At 39.9% G+C, this 19,584-nt stretch overlaps 1 protein-coding gene across 1 annotated transcript in view; it reads right to left on the bottom strand.

Annotated features, from left to right (window-relative positions):
* Positions 1–1,358: 1,358 nt before the first annotated feature.
* actr5 (actin related protein 5) overlaps positions 1,359–19,584 on the bottom strand; it is a 34,487-nt gene continuing 16,261 nt past the window's right edge. The window contains exons 4-10 of the mRNA XM_081368823.1: positions 18,682–18,899; positions 18,472–18,609; positions 12,249–12,347; positions 11,206–11,345; positions 10,175–10,307; positions 7,108–7,401; positions 1,359–1,857 (exon numbers count right to left, since the gene is read on the bottom strand). Of these exons, the coding sequence (XP_081224949.1) occupies positions 7,120–7,401; positions 10,175–10,307; positions 11,206–11,345; positions 12,249–12,347; positions 18,472–18,609; positions 18,682–18,899 (1,010 nt within the window). The 3' untranslated portion in view covers positions 1,359–1,857; positions 7,108–7,119. The remainder of the gene's footprint in view (positions 1,858–7,107; positions 7,402–10,174; positions 10,308–11,205; positions 11,346–12,248; positions 12,348–18,471; positions 18,610–18,681; positions 18,900–19,584) is intronic.

Raw genomic sequence — 19,584 nt, 5'->3', positions numbered from 1 at the left:
TTCCTTAGACTTCTTGAAGTTGTGCTTCAATACTGTATTCAGTATGTGTGCTATACAGCTTTTGTGCACCCATCGCTGCCTGCACCAAACGATAGTAACCCACTAACCCTAAAAAACGCATAAGCTTGTTTTTTCAAAGTAGGTGCAGGATAATAATGAATGGCATGAATTTGGGCATTTACCGGGCGACCCTCACTGAGCTCATGTCTCTGAGCAGATAAGATAAGTAAGGGATAATGTATAGCGAAGCGGTTGTTATAGCGAATAACAACCCCGACAGGCTGAAAAGGACGGTCTTGAATCAGCCTGAAGGGGTTGTTATTCGCTATAACGACCGCCTCTCTATACATTATCCCGCTTATTACATGGCTACCTACAAAATAAATAAATAATTTGACACAAAATATTGATTTAAAAAACGATTGTATTGCTTCCGCTAAAGAAAATAGTCCGTTCCACGTCCATAGCAACGCTCTGTTTTTCATGGCAGCGGTCTGTTATACTTCGCAGCTTATTATCTTGTTATCAAGAAATAACAGACCGCATTCTACATTGGAATTCAACCAAGCCATGTAATAATAACAAATAATTGTCTGTGGATGAAAGGGGGAAGAAAAGAAAAGGTGGAGCTGAAAAGTTATGTGTTAAAAAAAAGCATTAGAAGTAGAAGCTGTGAAATGCTTCAAATGAACTGATTATGCATGTTGCAGTTCAGCAGGCTCTGATGGCTCTAGTTTTACAGCCAAGGCCAAGGATAGCGAGGCTGGACCCAGCACCACGGTCATTGATGATGAACCAGCGCCTGCTGATGATGACCAAGAACTCCTCCCCCCTCCCTACCTGTACCTGAGCCTCCGCCTAGTAGTGAAGATGGCAATCAAACTGAACTGGTAAGCTGAAATGAAATCAGTAGTAGCATTATTTAGCTCGCACTAGTAAACTAGTTACTCATTTTAACAATGATGGTAGTAAATATTAATTCCACAAACACTGCTGAGTGCTGAGAAAATAGTTCTTAACTCAACCATTAATATAAAATTTAAATAATAAATCCTATTAAATTATATTGTTTTCTTTCAAAAACAAGTTCCTTGTTTTATGTTTATCTTTTATCTTTAAGTTGTGTTTTAGAGAAATTAAAATTTGCTACTATCCTTTGTAGATTTTGCAGCTATGATCATTGCAGATATATAGGACCAACACATCTTACACATGAACTTTGCACCTTTTTGTCCGTGTGGCTTTCTGGGCAGATTTTATGAGTATTAATATTATTTGTCTTTTTGCATTTTAGTGCTAGGTAACAGTGTGCCAACACACAGATGAGCATATTTTGTGAAGAACTGCACCTATATGTTAAATAAACTTAAATAACCTTTTATTATTATTATACATTTATTCATTCATTCATTCAGATTCAGGAGGATAGACTGAGCCAGAGTCAGGAAGCCATCCCAGCTTTGATTTCTTCACTGTACCGACATCAGAAAATCAAGACATATTTTTCAAGTTCCACCCTCAACAAAATTCAAGCAAAGCTTTGGTTCAAAAGGTTTTCTGCTGTAAAGATGGCACCAACAGAAGGTGGTTAATGAGCCAATGTGTTATGATGTGGGGTGCTTTACCTAGGTAAGTTATTGTAGCCCGAGCGAAGTCACATTTTGCCAGGTTCACCGTCAGTCTTACCTCTGACAAACTCCTCAGAACTGCCTCAGAATATTTTAGATGCAAGTCCCAACTATCGCTGAACACTACAAGATCGTCTAAATATCTTATCTGGTACATCACTGTCCTGAAGCGCAGCAGTGAACAGCTCCGCCAACGCAGAATCTGAATGTTGTTCTTTAATCAGCTCATCTGTAGACAAAGGAAAAGACAGAGCAGACAAATCAGACTTTTAAGAAACCTATCTGTTTTAAAGTTATTAAAAGCTACACCCAAACAAAGACAAATTATTTAGAGTCTGCCACAGACGAGTTCATTGTAATATTGTGTGAAGTAGCTCTTAATGTACTCCATGGTAATACTATACCACTCACACCACAGCAAAATCAGAAACTGAAGAGAAGAAACGAAATCAAAATTGCTGCAGCTAAGAAAGTTGGCGTCAGTAGAAAAAGACAGTTAATCAACCAACAAGGAGGATTTCTGTTACCCATTGAGTAAGCTCAAGACTGGCGGCCCCCGTGAATCTATTCAACAGAGAATGACTTGGAAATGACCATAAGAAATATTCTGCACAGGACTGATCTGGAAACACGTGAAAAGGCTAAGATGTACACAGCCTGACGACACTGAATACGAATCCTCACATGTGACAGGCAGTGCGAGTGTCCAGGACACATTAGATAATGTTGCGGATGACATGTTAAAGAATGTTCCACAGAGGAGTTTGAAAAATGTTTGATACATTTTAGATAAAAAACTAAAGATGTCACATCTTGAACTGATTCAGGTGAGTTTGTGTTTAAAGGTAGAATGATCCCTGGATCACAAATGTTCGATTTCACGAGTTCACACTTACATGCAATTAGAGGGAGTAAAGTTTAATGAGTTTAATGAGGAAGACTAAAATTGTATTGTTTAATGTTATTTTCAGTATTATTATTCTTTATTAGTATTCATAATAGTTTGTATAATGTATTTTGTGAAGTCAGATTGTGTTTGTACGTGTGCTGAGGAGAGATATGGGATGAGTTATATCTGGCACAGGAGTGTGTGTGCAATGCAACATGTAAAATCTGGAATAAAACTCCTGTAACCTTCCTCTTGTATGCCTGTTTCTCTCATATGTCTGACATGTAATAAAATAATAAATAAGAGATCTCTTGGCAAAATAACTGGTTTTGCTTCCGTGATTCAACCATATCAGGGAAAAGCTTAATTTTCAAGTCTCCACCATCTCACTGACGTATCTGTGACCAGGACAGCAAGTCTTTGTGGTGTGTCGAGAGCTACGGTATCCAGTGTAATGTCGGCACACCATCACATAGGAGGAACCACATCCAACAGCAGTAACTGCCGACGCGAAAGGAAGCTGTCTGAAAGGGATGTCTAGGTACTAACCTGGATTATATCCAATAAGATCACCAATACACACTGCAAGATTTGTGCCAGAATAGTTTGATGAACATGGAAGTTGCATTGAACATCTCCCAAAGCCTGCGCAGTCACCAGATCTATATGTTTGAGGCACTTTGGGGTGTTTTGGAGGAATCAGAAAACGTTTTCCTCCACCAGCATCACATAGTGACCTGGCCACTGTTCTGGAAGAGGAATGGCTCGAAATCCCGGACCACTGTGCAGGACATGTCTCTGTCATTACGAAGAGTTGTTGTTGTATTGGCTGCAAAGCGAGGCACTACACGATACTAATATATTATTGTGGTCTAAAACCCGGTGTTGTTAGTTTTACTGTCCAACCCCTGTAGTTTCTGATCTTCCAGGATGTCTGATGCTGCATTTGAAGCACTTCAGTGTTTGTCATCTGAGTTACGGCTGGACTATCTTTATTAAAGGTGGTATCAGTGATTTCAGGCCCAAAAATATTTTTATCACATTCATCTAATCTTTCCTAACGATCCGCTAGCTGCCCGCCCCATAAGCATGCCGTCAAAAAAACGCGTCTCTGTAGGCAGCCTAGGCTCTGAGATCTGCACACAAAAACAAATGGTTTAGCCAAACACTCAAAACCAAAACAAATAGTGTTCCAACCAATCACCGACAGGGGGAGGGTGTTGTGAGGTTTTGAGCCAGCTTTTTCTTCAGCTCTGACTTCGCGTGCAGCCGTGCACGAGCACAAAACCTCACAACACCCTCCCCCCGTCGGTGATTGGTTGGAACACTATTTGTTTTGGTTTTGAGTGTTTGGCTAAACCATTTGTTTTTGTGTGCAGATCTCAGAGCCTAGGCTGCCTACAGAGACGCGTTTTATTGACGGCATGCTTATGGGGCGGGCAGCTAGCGGATCGTTAGGAAAGATTAGATGAATGTGATAAAAATATTTTTGGGCCTGAAATCACTGATACCACCTTTAATCTATAACATTTTAATGGAAAATAAATTAAGGTTTTCTAGCTGTTGTGATCACATGTAAGACAAATAATGGCCACATATTTTTGCAGCAGTGCCTCATTGTGGTCTTTTGATAGTCACGACTTTTGACTTTTTACTTTTGAGATCAGTCTCTCCTGCACAGCAAATTTCCCAGTGTTAAATTAAAAGTGTTGAGATAGAAAGTGTTGCTCCACGTGCATCTGTCTGGATGCCAAAATAAGAAATAAATACATAAACATACAAAGAAATACATACAAATAACCCAGAGATCGATGGATCGAAACCATCCTCTGCTAAGACTCCTTCACTTATAAACATTCTCTGTTCTTCTTGAAGAAAAGCTCACACATGTCCTCTTTATGTGTGCCTAAACACAAGTCCACTTGAAAACACCTGTGAATAGGAGCTCTTCTATGGCGAGCAGAGTGGCGCAGCGGAAGCGTGCTGGGCCCATAACCCAGAGGTCGATGGATCGAAACCATCCTCTGCTAAACCTTTTTTACTTAAATACATGCTTTATCCCAAATAAAGAGCAACTTCCACATCCCACTCTGTATTATTGTTTTACATGTGTGGACGGCCCAAACTCCTCTTTCATCTGACTAGTCATCCCTTTCTTCCGTCCTCTGTACTGCCACACGGCACACTGCATCCGCAAACTCAACTCATTTTCAATGGGAGAGGGACGGCACACTGCCAAGCTGTTCACGGGAATCCTGTGCGTATAGCGCAAGGTAAAAAAAAAAAAAAATCATGGCTGATGCTTGTTCATTGACAAATCATATTTTATTCATTACCAATTTGGCTTTTTATTTGGTCTAAACTTTTTTTTGTTTTTTGTTTTTCATTCCTTTGTATATTTATGTTTATTATTTTGGCAGCTTTGGCATTCCAAGCACCGGATGCATATTGTGTGAAGCACACGTGTATATAAATACAATGAAGTGTGCCTGCAAACCACTGTGATTTCATGTGGAAAAAATGAGGTACTCAAGGTGCGGTGTGAAAGCGGTGCAAAAGAATGAGAGGTGCAGAGAAAAAAAAATAAAAAATTGAGGATTTTTTTATTCCAAGCAAACTCACTCTGGCTGACAGCTGAATTTTTTTGATTTATGAATGAAATATGTTTATGCCATTCGTGAAGACCAGAACAGCCTGTGGAAGGATTTCTCACACAAACACACAATGGCCACCTTAGTAAACCTTGCTAGTATCGGGTCGGACCCGTTTTGCCTTCAGAACTGCCTGAAGTCTTTGAAGCAGATTTAACTAGGTGCTGGAAACATTCCTCAGAGATTTTCGTCCATATTGAAATAAAATATTATAGGCTGCGCACATCCATGATGCAAATCTCCTGTTCCACATCATCTCAAAGCTGCTCTATAGGACTGAGATCTGGAGATTGTGGAGGTCGTTTGAGTTCAGTGAATTCACTGTCATGTTCAAGAAACCAGTCTGAGATGATTCGAGCTTTATGACGGTGCATTATCCTGCTGGAAGTATCCATTAGAAGATGGAAGGTAGAGGTTTACGCCACATTCTGACCCTACCATCTGAATGTCTCAGCAGAAATCAACACTCCTCAGACCAGGAAACGCTTTTCCACCCTCTATTGCCCAGTTCTGGTGAGCATGTGTGAATTACAGCCTCCATCTCCTGTTCTCATCTGACAGGAGTGTCACCGGTGTGTGTCTTCTGCTGCTGAAGCCCGTCTGCTTCGAGGCTGGACGTGCTGTGTGTTCAGAAACGCTCTTCTGTACCTCGGTTGTATCGAGTGCTTATTTGAGTTTCTCTTGCATTTCTATCAGCTGAACCAGTCTGGCCATTCTCCTCTGACATCAACAAGACATTTTCACCCACAGAACCGACGCTCACTGGATAGTTTCTCTTTTCAGACCGTGCTCTATAAACCCTGGAGTTGGTCAAAGCATTAAGGTCACTTAAAGTCACTTAAATCAGCTTTCTTCCCAATTCATGCATAGTAAAACTAGGCGTTGTAAGCTTCATATATGGTTGTTTTGAGGTGGAGACGCATTATGTGCACAATCTTCCGCTGACTGGGATTTCTAAAAGGAATTTAGCACAGGTTCTGGAGTACGCACGGCGTTATAAGTACGCCATTTTTGGCTTTTGTGCGCACGTACACTTTAAGTAAGGATCCTACGCACAGTTTTATAAATGAGACCCCAGATGCTCAGTTTGAACTTCAGCAGATCATCTTGATCATGCCTACATGATAAACACATTGAGTTCCTGCCCTGTGATTGGCTGATTACACATTTGCATTAAAGAGCAGTTGAACAGCTGCACCTAATAAAGTGGCTGGAGAGTGTGTATTTGTCTGTGTGAAAAACATACACATCAACAACAGGATGTGTTTCAGGATGTGAAAACATTTCACATGTTCTCTAAAACCAGGTTCACACGGTATAATTTATAACAGTCCTTTACAACTGTTGCTGTTTGTACGAACATGATCATCATTGCTGTAAGCCATGTCACACTGTAATGGTGTGTTCACACCAAACGCGAAGTGTATATTCACAACGCGTTACTTGCGGGATGTTTCTTGTTTTTCGCATCACTCAGAGTGAAAGGAGTGTCTTCACGCACATCAACAACAACAACAAAATTTCTAAGCGTCAAGCGAATTTTCCCCTCGAGTTGAAATTTTTCAACTTGCACGGAAGACGCGATTGAGACGAATATCGAGCGTTTGCGGCAAAGCGTTTGCGGAGAAGCCACACTGCAGGACTTTACGTCAAAATCTTCTGACATTGGCAGAATTTAATCTGAGCAGAAATTTAATAAATCTGCTGTCGGTGAACATGTCAAACTACAGGATCAAAGACTGTTCTGGAATCAGAGGAATCTTTTAGGATTCCCAACATTTCTCTCAGACAGCCAAAATCATAGTGTGAACCTGGCTTTAATGTGTACACTAATTAAAACACTAAACAAACAAATTTGGTCACTAATAGTATTTTGTCAAATATACATGTCAACTGTACAAACAGGCCTCAAACTGATGTGTAGGAATGTCGTCCAGACCTCCACGCGTCACTAGGACAGGGAGATGTCATTGTCGGTGTCATTGCTGATGGTGTCCGGGAGGCTTGTGTCCGTCGCCAGTTTGCCCATGAGTGTGTGTTTAGCGGCTGGTGTGGGCTTATTGAGTTTCATGGGTATGAAGGTGTTTGAAGCACAGTGTTCTCTCAGATATTCCCCTCCGTTCTCCTCGTAATCCTGACGGCTGATCCAGCCCTGATCTTCAGCAGGGCTCCTGAGGGCCCATTCCCGAGCCCCGAACCAAGCGTCCAGAGCCGGCCGACTCGCCAGAGACACCTGCCACACAAATACATAAAAGTAAATTATGTTACGTAAAATATTTCAAAGTTGATCAATTTCCAATGCATAAAACTTATGTGACTTTTTGTGGTCGTTAAATATTAGCTATTAATTATTAAACAATTAAAGTGTTAATGCTTGGGGAAAGTGTGTCAGATGCTTTTACATTAGTCACACCGAAAGTATTTATGGAACTTTTGAAAAAAAAAAAAAAAAAAACATTGAAACATAAATATTAAACCTCAAGGCTGGTTAATGGACAGCTTTAAGAATTGAGAATAAAGGTTATTTTACACCAAACGCAATGCATAAAGAAAAACCACAGACGATGGCCCGCTCTCGATGGTTGCACCAGCCGTTCGTAAGTTCTTTCTTAAACTGGAACGTGAAGTCCACACTAGAGGCTTAGTGACTACTAGCTAGTTTGTAACTAACTCTGTACTTTATTCTGTCACACCATTTGTTCTTCAGGCAGAACGCAGCTAGAAGGTCGTAAGCTCTCCGTAAAGTGATGCGTAGTCACATAATATGACGTTTAGCCTCGATGATCCAATAGCAGCCTTCAAATACGTGAGCAGAAGTTGTGTTGAAACGCTGTGAATTTCAGTTTATCCTTCATTCTAACTTCTTCTATCTCACTTAACTAACTGTAAAAATATGATTCCATTAAATACAACACTTAATCTTGAATAACAAGTGTTTTTATATGTAATTAACATTCAGAAACGAATTAATGAGAAAAAATAATTAAGCAATGATACAAAAAACATAAGAAATAAGATTTATTGATTATGACTGATTGTATTTGACATGCAGATCACGGCGGCGGCGCTGTAGGACGGGTGTGCGTTGAAGAGCCGCTAACAAAGCAATCTATTCAAATAATGTTCTGTTCTCTCTCTTAAGGACAGACACGGCAGGCAAAAACATCTTTTTTTAGCGCAATTTTACCACCGGACAAAATTGCGCTTGTTAACTCATGATTTCTGTTCTGTCTGTGCGCACCAATCTTGCACTTCTATCTACTCCTCAACCAGACCACCTAGAGACTTCGGGTTTTCGGCATTATGTTAAGGAAGGTCTAATCTCGGGAACGCACAAAAAAAAAAAAAAACACGAAAACATTTACGTTATGACGTGAGAAAATTGCGCTAAAACACTGAGTTTTTACAGGTCAATTTTGAGATTTTTGGATATTTGTCTTCAATAACATGTCTTCTTTCAGAATTGTGGTGAAAAAAAGTCAGAAATACACATTTAGGTCTTTATTGTACTACACTTTGTCTGTTTGCGTCTGTAGATTTCTCAAAAATTCAACAAAAGTTGGCGTTGTAAATCCTCTCGCTGCTCCGCGATCGCTGTCTGCTCCCTGTCATCACACACACCGCTGGAAAGCTCTCTCTCTGCTGTGCAATGCTGTCGGATCCAAATATGGTCATTTCCTTTTTATCAGCAACCAATCATGAAAGTAAAAGTGCTGAATGCGCAATCTCATTGGCTGATGATAAATCTTTAAAGCCCGTTTTCTCAAAATGACTTTTCTCTCATTCTCCAAGTCCGAAATCTCCACTTCAGTAGCACCGATATACACCAAACTCTCCAGTCGTGTACCTAGTTATATTATGAAGACATTTACAGAGGGATTTGTAAATATATTATTCCTAGCCTGATTTATATAACATTTTATTCCAAAAAACATGCCGAAAATATTTTTTTTAAGGCTATTGACAGTATTTTCTGATTTACAGGATAACAAAAGTAGATATCCATAAATCCCGCTGTAATTTTGTTCCCATCTAATATGTGAACACAATGAAAAATTAATTTTTAACCTGGCTTTATCCAATACTCAGATATCGTTTTTTAAAATATATGCAAATTAGCTCATATTTAATTAGATATTGCCTAATTTCCATAGTTAAACATTAAATTACAGAAAACTTGTAATACATTTTTCTTCTCATCTTAATGTAGGTAATCAACTGGGAAAGTTTCATGGTGATATCTGCTAGTTAAAAATGTTACCCTATTCACCTGTAGTGTCTCGCCTTAAAATGTAAATGTTTAAATGTCAGCATTATCATATGTCTGAAGAACTGAAGTCTGTCAGGTAAAAGAAGAGCTTATTGATGCAGTTCAGTCTGTCTTATTCCAACCGTTACTCCTGATCGGAGGCTGCCGTAAATATTTAGTTTATACATAGAGTTACGCTTCAGATAAGTTTAATGGTGCAATGCAAAATATTTAGTAGTGCGTGAGTCTTATCTTAGTGCCCATTTACGTCCGCACAGCGGGTGCAGCCGGCCCCAGGCCTTTACGTAGATCATGTGTATATAAGCAGATGCAAAGTCAGACTATAGTTGCTCTGCTCTTTGTATCTCTGATAATAAAGTCTATTCTGTGGCATCAAAACCCAAGACTTCGAGAGTGATTTTCCACACAGGCTGTGTCTGTAGTTTAAAGGGTTCATGAACACATCTTCACTATTTACACAGTGATGTTTGGTCTTCTAAGCCATTTTCAGTACATTAGTTCCACCAAATGCTCCGATATGTGAATCTGCATCCACTGTTTCTATTCAGTCTTTCTTCATGATAAACGCTGTCCCAAAATATCCGACTTTGGAGGGAAAGGGCCTTAATGTGCCACAAAATGTTCCATAATGACTTAATTTACCTCCCATTCCCATATTCCCATTACCCTATGATATAAACACTTTTTGGGATCGCGTGTGGAATGATTGAATCAGTTGAGACTGTGATATTCAGACCTTAAAGTGTGACTGGAAGGGTCTGATGGCGAGCAGGTCTCTCTGCACTCGTTCTTTCAGTCCAGGATACTGCAGGTTTCCTCCAGTCAAAAACACATTCTTCACCAGCGCCTCCTGCTGTTCTGGAGAGTACCTACACACACACACACACCTTTTTAATGATTCCCCAAACAATGATGAACTTGAATTACGCAGCTCATAACTGACTACATCACTGAACTTCACATGTCCGGCTCAAACTGAACTGGCAACCTTTACTGTGATATATTTAGGTTCGAGAGACTTGCATTGTCTACTTACCCACTGTTCATGACAATGTGTAATTAAAAACACGTTCACAACCAAGATTCATTATTCTAATTCATGAATATGTAAATATGTGCTGCACACTTTCCTCTCAATAACAAAATAAACACTCAACAAAAATAACAGCGGTGAGAAAACAGCCGTTCAGAAAGCATCTGATCACAGTGATGTGGATATGTGTGTGTGTTCATGTTTTCACTTGCGTCTGACCTCGACGGACTAACCAGAGTAAACCAACCGGAGAAGATGTCCCCTATTACATAATCACCACAGCCCAATGGTAGTTCGAAGGCGTTTACCAGCCAGAGCCAACTTTTCCGGAAACAAACTCCAAACAAGCATTGTTTGGCCGGATTCTGCTTGAAATGACATCACATTCTTCAGCTTCACTTGAAGTAAATCGAGGCCTTAATGCTGGCGAGTGCATATAGCGTGTGAATAATAGATTGAGTTTTAATCAGTTTGGCTGAGACACATTTATCAGCCCAAGTCGAAATACACTGATATATCATTTCACGGGTTTGTGTCACTATTTTAAGCTGTCCTTGTTACAGTGTTATTATACATTTAAGTACTGAGTAATGTTAATTAACAACATGTGCTTACTGGTTAGAATCAGTTACATGTAAATATGTAGAATTTACTGTTATTACAACAGAAAGCACATGAAACATGTGTGACAGACACTGTAAAATCAAGTGTTGGCTGTTTACGAGATCACTCACTGCTCCAGGACGAACTGCAGCGTCTCCATCAGGCCCATCTGCTCCTCTCCGATCAGCGACGGCTGGAACAGGATCTCCGGCACGCGCAGCCGCTCCGTGCCCACGAACAGCTGATGGTACTCCGCCATGTTGAACATCGGCTTGAAGAACAGAATCAGGAGAGTAAAATCAAGACCAGAAGATGCAAGAACACAAGTGCAATGAACAAATCTCGCTGTGATCATGAATAGTGACAGTAGACTGTAAAAGACGTCGGTTACACTTTATTTTAAGGTGCCATTGTTACTGTGTAATTCTATATTGAAGTACAGAGTAATATTAAGCAACTACATGGGCCGGTTTCACAAAGCTATTTTAGACCGGTCTATAGTCTTAGACAAGTCTAAAATTTTGTTTCACAAAAATAAAGACTGACTTAATTTAGACCAAAATAATTAGACATCTCTTACGCCCAGGCTAACTTAGGTCTAAGACTGTTACCTTGGCAACCAGCAGTAACAATCAGTTACATTACAAACAGCCAAAAGAAAAGGGAAAATGGCTCATAATTTAAACATTTCTTCTTGTTACTACATTTCCGCTAAATTTCCCTAGTAAAATGTCCTTGTAACTGTTATACTCCAACAAACACATATTTTCCGCTGGGGTAAACTGCACTGAGCGGTTGAATGCGCTTACTCGATCCGCCATGTTTTTTGTTTTGAAAAGTGTCTTATTTTACCCAGAATGCATTGCAGTGTAGTCCTACTTAAGATAGTCAGAGTCTTAAGTGCTTTGTGCAACGGTCTGATTTAGATGTCTATCTGAAGTCTGACTATCTACTATATCTAAGCCATAGTCAAAGTCTATCTTAGTGAAACTGGCTCCATGTACTTACTATAGTGTTAGGGTAGGATTAGGGTTTGGTTGAGGGTTAGTTGCATGTAATTATGCATCGTTTACTGTTATTACTATGGTAAGTACATGCAACACATGTATAACAAGGACACAGTAAAATAAAGTGTTACAGACCGAGACATGCATAGGTTTTACTCCGAGATCACCTGGTTGGCACTGGAGGTTTTGCTGGGCTCCTCGTTCTCCTCGTTTAGATCCGTCTCCGTCTCATTCCCTTCATCCGCGGGCGGCTCCACCTCTGCCGTCTGACTCAGTGACAGAAGACCAGTTTCATCTTTACACGGGTCATGGCGTGCCTATTTACTTCCTTACACATTTTCTTTGATGCTAGTGTATAATGTTAATTTTTTTTGCAGAAAAATCAAGCATATTTTGCAAAACATGATTATCTTCCACCCTCGTTCTGCCAGAAACACTGGTTTTAGTGCTAGATTAAAAAAATAAAGTGATTCCTCATGTCACGACCGCTTTACACAGCGCATGAAAGGGTTTTCTGAATGATCCCCATAGTTCCTGTCACACCAAAGTCAAAAGAAAGCAATACGAAATGTCTCTTATTATACTTATTACAGACTATTAAGGAGCATTCAAAAATAAATTAAAATACAGCATTTATACATCATGACAGTACATCTAATACTGCCTGTAATTTTTTTGTTGACATCTCATTATTTTGTGTTTATTTTTCCTTGCAGTCCAAAAACAAATGCTGTATTGGCAGAATCCAAATGTTTGCATATATAAACCTTCAATGTGAATGTCTGAAAGCTGAAGCATGTTTAACTGTACAAAAGAGATCGCTGAAATCATGTTTTATTAATTATAGTCAGGTAACACTTTATTTTAGGGTCCAATTCTCACTATTAACCCCCTGAGGTCGACGGTATCGCCGGTACCAGCTCGCTTTTTTTTTTATCAGTGTAAAAGAAACTCATAAATACTCTGTTGACTTTGATTTTCCATAGGAGTTTCATACATCAATCGATTCTGTTAAATGTGTATTATTTTTATGTATACTCACAATAAAAACATAGTGTTGTGCTTTTCGACAAATAAAGAAAAATAAACACGAAGCGAGTTCTGCCTTCTCTCTGTCCGTGTAGTCCATTCTGAAACACGTCCGAAAATGAATCATAACTCAGTGAATACTTCTCACACATACACGTGATATATGTCTTTATGAAGCTTGAAATCTCTTCTTGTAAATGAAGTAATTTATATAAAAAACAAATATTCTCATCTTGTGAAATCTGTATTAAAAGAGAGCGATTCCAGTCGACCTCATTAGAGCTAATTCAAATGTAATGTGACTCCGCCCACGGAGAGCGCACGCTATTCAAACGCAAATGGCTGAGGTAATCCGCGCAATCCTGTGAACGCCCCCCTCCGTATCAGCTCGAGAAAACCAAAACACAAGTTTATTCAGATCATTACTTGCTTACACCGTCTCGCAGCGCTGTGAGGAATAATGAGGAATACGAGGAATACGAGCTGAGGAATACTAGTAAGTTTTTCCTTCTCGGGTTTCTGTTTATGAATGAATGAATGGCATAGATGCGCGCTGTTTACCACAGCTGACAACAAAACAATATTACGTGACAGTTCTCCATTATGGACGCGAGCTCTAAAAAAAAACACTAAGACTTTCAAACTTTCACAGAGACCTCAAAACAGAAAGTACAAATCCTTTCTTTAAAACGAATTTCGTTTTGTATCAATTGTATCTTAATTTTAATAATTTTTTCATTAACAAATTTCCTGGATTTAAAGTAAATAAGCCTATCGTCAACGAATGATGATGTTTTAGCAAACTGTATTGCTATACTGAGATGAGTAAAACAAACAGTTTAGCAACGTAAACTGCAAATTAACATTTATATGCCCTAATGTTTCATGAAAACAATGTTACAGTCAGGCGAAATATGAAAGACAACATTTTGTTTAGTAGATTTGGGTACAGTTTTTACTGTAGAATACACTGCCTTGTCAAATAAGCTTTTGTTTAGCAATTTCTATATATAAAATAGCCTAATATTTTTGTCAAAAATAAAGTCATCAACTAAGATGTTGGCTATATTCAAAGTAATGAATACATAGATAAAATGTAGGCATATAATCATTTTTGTTTTTACAAAGAAAGTGTACACTTAAAATATTGTTGAAATTGTAATTATTGTTGTAATTGTAACCTTTTTAATAAAATAGCAAAACATATTTACAAGATAGATGTAAGCAAAATCTTAAATGGTCAATATAAGTCTTCTTCTAAATATCTTTTGTCCTTGCATTGTGCATACCTGCCAACCTTGAAATTATTTTTTGCGTACCGACGGCGAAGGGGGGGGTGGGGGGTGGACGACGACGACACACATGCATTATATTGCATTGCATCAAATGTGTGCTGGTCAACTAGTCTAAAATTAAGAAACCACTATAAAACTGTAAAAAAAAAAAAAAAAAAAAAAAGACAATTAAGACAATTAAGATGGGCTAATCCAAATATGATACTAAATACCACAGGGAAAAGGGCTTCTATTTGTGACGTGCTGTCTTTGCATTTAAACATTGCACATTTTAAACAGGACACGCATTAGCTGAATAAATGTTAGCCAAAACATATTTAGGCTATAGAAAACCGTTGACAATGAATAGACAGGAGCCCAATAATAGCATAACGAATCACTTATTCTAAAAAGAATGTCAAGTATACCGGTAAGTTAGACGAATCCGACATATAAGGGCTGTAAACAGGAAAACGTTCGTCATTTAACGAATTTTAAAAACAAGGATGGATAATACAAAATGCTTTCTGGCATTTTCACAGAAAAAAAACAAAAACAAAAACAAGCAAGAACAAAATTTAAACTTAACCCGTCAAATTTAATTTTACAATTATCTTCTCTCTGTGCGCGCGTCCGTGTTTGTGAGAGAGCTCGCGCAGCACTGATACAACGGTACTTTTTAATCCATAACGAACACGCTAGTTTTCATACAAAACAAATATGTAACATAATTAGGTACTTTAGTTATTATTAACACAATAACGTAACACATGAAGGCTACGTTTCTTAGCACTGAGAATTAATTAATAAACGCCTGTTTATCTGTAATCCACAAATGATCACATCACTTTCATAATCACGAAGCCATAGCGATTTCAAGTTTATTAAGATTTATTGTTCAGTATTTCTTGAGCATTTTATAATTTGCGTGGCTGAATGAGGTCTTCCTCTTTTTCTGAGTGACCATGAAGAACGGAGTATTTTAAGATAATCCATGCGATCCGTGTGATCATAGAATCCATAGGATTAGGTTAACTCAGTACAATATTTCAACTTTCCACATCGAGCCCAGCCCAGCCTGTTTACCTTCAGGAGTCAGATGTACAGTGACTACTGTAACGTTACTGTCCTCGCTCATGAAATCAGCCAGACTGCGGCCGCGGGAGTGGAAGGCGGATCGAGCGGGATTCTTTATTGGTGTCGATTTTCAGTCTCTTTTTAATGATAGGCCTTACGCATCTGTCAATCATCCCCGCTTGCTATTTGGGGAATGAATCCAGCGCTATGATTGGTCTAACTCTTCTTCTTTTGCTGTTGCTTGATTCAGGGTAGAGTTCTCAACGGGCCTGAAAATTACAACCCGACCCGACCCGACCCGGCCCGTGGCTTTTAAAGCCCGGACCCGATGTAACCCGACACATAAACATGAATTATCTGCCCGAACCCGGCCCGACGCCGCGTCGGATTTTTTTTTTCTCTCATACACGTATTATAATGACCAGCAGACGGGAATTCAAATCAACCTTTAATGTTCACACCTTTTAACAATACAAACAACTGAAACAATACACTTTAAATATATAAATAGGCTGTAGTAGCGACGGTGAATTCACCTGCGGCAAGTTTACTTCTCACCAACTCCATCTTCTTCTCCAGGCTTAAGGCGTCAGGTCTGCCCCCGCCCCTCTCCATGATGCACGTTACACGCAGCAGCCAGACTTTCTTTACGGTGAACAGCAGCGATGATTAATAAATGTGTTTTTTTTTTTATTATATTTTCGACCCAAACTCGGCCCGAACCCGCGGGTCCCGTCGGGTTTGTCGGGCCGACCCGACCCGTTGAGAACTCTAATGATTTGAGGACTGCGCGTGCAGAGGCGTCACCAGGTTTTTGCGTAGTTTAGACAAACAAATTGTACCAGCGTACTTTGATGTCAAAATGCGTATGCGCTACGCAAAATGCGTACAGGTTGGCAGGTCTGCATTGTGGCTCAGCCAGTTTCACACCTGTGTGAATGGCTCATCATTATGCAGAGTGGGTGGTAATTCAGGTGTAAACCACTCCTCGTTCACGCCCCCCTTGCATATTGGCTTTCCAAGCAAAACCTGTTTTACATCAATTTAAATCAATGTATGGTTTTATTTGAACGATAAAGCAAGACTATTTTCACATAATTTTGAAGAAAAAAACTATAGGCGATGACATCCATTGGTCAAAAGTCTTATTGACACATATTTACTGTGTTTTGTGGCCTTATTTCAGAAATTTTAGTTTTTAGTTTTTTCAATATCCACGCATAAACATTATTCTCTCAAAAATGAAAACATGTACATTAGTGATGTATGTCTCGAGACCGGTCTCGAGACCACTTTTACGTGGTCTCGGTCTTGTCACGGCCTTGACAGTCTTTGGTCTTGGTCTCGGACCTCTCGGTCTTGTCTAGGTCTCGCTGTCTCAGACCGACATAGTGGTCGGGGGATTTAGCAATACAATACTACAATATCCATGACGACACAACGTTCGATAATGCAATTATTATTCGCAACGGAACGGATTGAAGCACGCGTCCGAGTGCTGACATTGCGGCGTGTGCGCGAGCCACACGAGAAAACACTTTATCCGCACCACTGATCGCAGCGGCAACGAGCACTTTGATCACTTGGTTTAAAAAACACATATAAGTGACATGATGGGTTTTAACTTCATTCAGGAGTCATTCATTTTGGGTAACTGCACAACTACACAACTGACAGATGACTTTGAGCGCACCGCCAACGGTGTGTGTGTTGTGTGTGTAACCATAGCGACAAAACGACCAACTTTCGGATCGCGCACTTAAGCCTATAATTTCGTTTTTAAAAATGTAATTATGTTTTTAAAAGTTACAGAATGGGTTCATTTGGAGTCTGAGACCCCGAAATCGGCAGAGATAGGCAGGCATTTGCTTGGATGAATTTGTGTCTTTGATATCTGTGTGTGTGTGTGTGTGTGTGTGTGTGTTGTGTTGTTTGATTACAGTATTGTATTTAGGATGGTGGTGTTAGGCTAAATAAATGGTCTTTTAAATATCATCTGCATATCTCTGTTGTGTTGACTAAACATTAGGCCTAATCCAAGTTTAGAATTGTGTATCTTTAATTTGATGTTATACGATTTAATCTACACATTAAGTATAATTTTAATTGGTTACATATTTCTCATTCTTTAGACAGTTGTTGGAGGAGCAATATGTTGGAGGTGTTTGATGTTTTGTCAGATGAACCAGTCAGTACCAGTCATGTCAGTCCTCAACAGTACACTAAAGTTAAGGGAGCCTCAATCCTCTAATAGTGCAGTAACAGCCGTCATGCAATAATTGCTAACATAGTTGATCTCACCCAGTCAGCAAAAACATTTACAGTGAGCTCACAGTCACACACATGACATGGTCTGTCTCTGTATAGTTCTGCCTGTGTAGTTGAAGTAATACCGTCTAATATGTATTGAATGTAAACTGCGGCTGAATATGCTGCTGTTCTTGAATTCATAGTTATTGCTTAGCTTCAACACTAGTCTGTTTTTTTCCCTCCGGTCTCGACTTGGTCTCGGTCTTGGTCTCGATACCCTCTGGTCTTGGTAGTGTCTTGGTCTCGGTTTAGGCGGTCTTGACTACAAGTCTAATGTACATACACGTGGCTCACATATTATGGTAGCCCTGTTTGTGCTTTATAGAGTGAATTTACACATTTGCCATTAATATGTTTATAAGCAACTGAAAAAAGCACAAATGTCAGGGCATGTCAGAACATCTCAAGGGCCCAGAAAACCGCTCAGACTCCAGAGGGTTAACTAGTTGTTTATCAGCATGCATATCACTAGCATATTGGCTGTTTATTAGTACTTATAAAGCACATATTAATGCCTTATTCTGCATCTTACACATCCCTTAATCACACAATACCTAAACTTGACAACTACCTTACTAACTATTAATAAGCAGTAATTAGGAGTTTGAGGAAAGGTCATAGTTAATGGTGAATGTGTTCCCCATACTGAAGTGTTAGCTGTGTTCACTCACTCATGAAGTGTGAGATTAGAGGGCCTGACCTCGGGCTTCATGAGCCGGTGCTGCTCCACACTCATGCTGAGCTTCTGGATGTAGGACTGAAGCTCCTCGGCCGAGTCCATGTTGAGCTCCACCAGACTCCTGTGAAACAGCTCCAGAGAGCCGTCCTCCAGCAGCTCCTGCGGGAACAGCACAGTCAGAGTGTGTGTGTGTGTGTGTGTGTGCATGTGTGTGTGTGTGTGTGTGTGTACCTGCACCGACAGCAGTGTGTCCAGCCGCCTCTGGTCCTCCTGCAGCTTCTCTTCTCTGCGACGGCTGTTGATCTCCTGCAGTCGCCGGAGCTGTTGAGCTCTCCTCTCGCTCCGCTCCTCCGCGCTCACACACACACCCGCCGCACGCCCGGAGAACGGCAGCTGCACGCGGTGGACCTCCCTCTCGTAGAACACAGGACTGCGCCAGTTCTCCAGCTCTGCCACACAGTTCATGAGAGCATGAGTGCTGTTCAGACAAACTCGAGGTTGACTCAAGCCCAAAATAGTGTTTCAACGAAATAGAGCTGCACGATTACTCGTTAAAAGATCTCGATTAAACACACACTCATTCCTATTAAAGCAATAAGCCCCGCGGAGCCGTGATTTACAGTGAATTTAGATCAGCTAAGAGGCGTTTTTAGGCACGACGCGGAGTTCATTTTAATATTTGTTTTATTCATAAAATAAACACCAGCAACAAAAAATATAACGTTAAAACACATTTATTCCTCCGCCAAGCAATGTAGTTCCTAAAAGGGTTGCCGAGCAACACATGCAGCAACACAGAATCACAAACGGCAGTTGCGCAGTAACACTAATGTAACGCGGTGTGTGTGTTTGTTGAGTCATTTACATCAGGTTCGAACGCGACTCAACCAATCAGAATCAAGGACTGGAACTATCCGCTTTACCAATGACAACGAGCCAGAGAGAGCAGTGATGTCATGTATAAAACAGCTTCTCTTCAAACACACAGTATCATTATTTCTGTCACAGATATTCTTACCGTCACAGAAGTACTGCGATAAAAGTTTATATTTAAACACACAGAAGCGATCAAGAGCAAATCACTTTCTGAAAGTAAAAAAAAGTTGATGCTTCAAGTAATTAAGATTGAATTGA

This window comes from Scardinius erythrophthalmus (assembly GCF_964197995.2).
Source record: "Scardinius erythrophthalmus genome assembly, chromosome: 6".
Taxonomy (NCBI): domain Eukaryota; kingdom Metazoa; phylum Chordata; class Actinopteri; order Cypriniformes; family Leuciscidae; genus Scardinius; species Scardinius erythrophthalmus.
The sequence above is the reverse complement of the archived record's forward strand: the minus strand, read 5'-3'. Positions and strand labels throughout refer to the sequence as shown.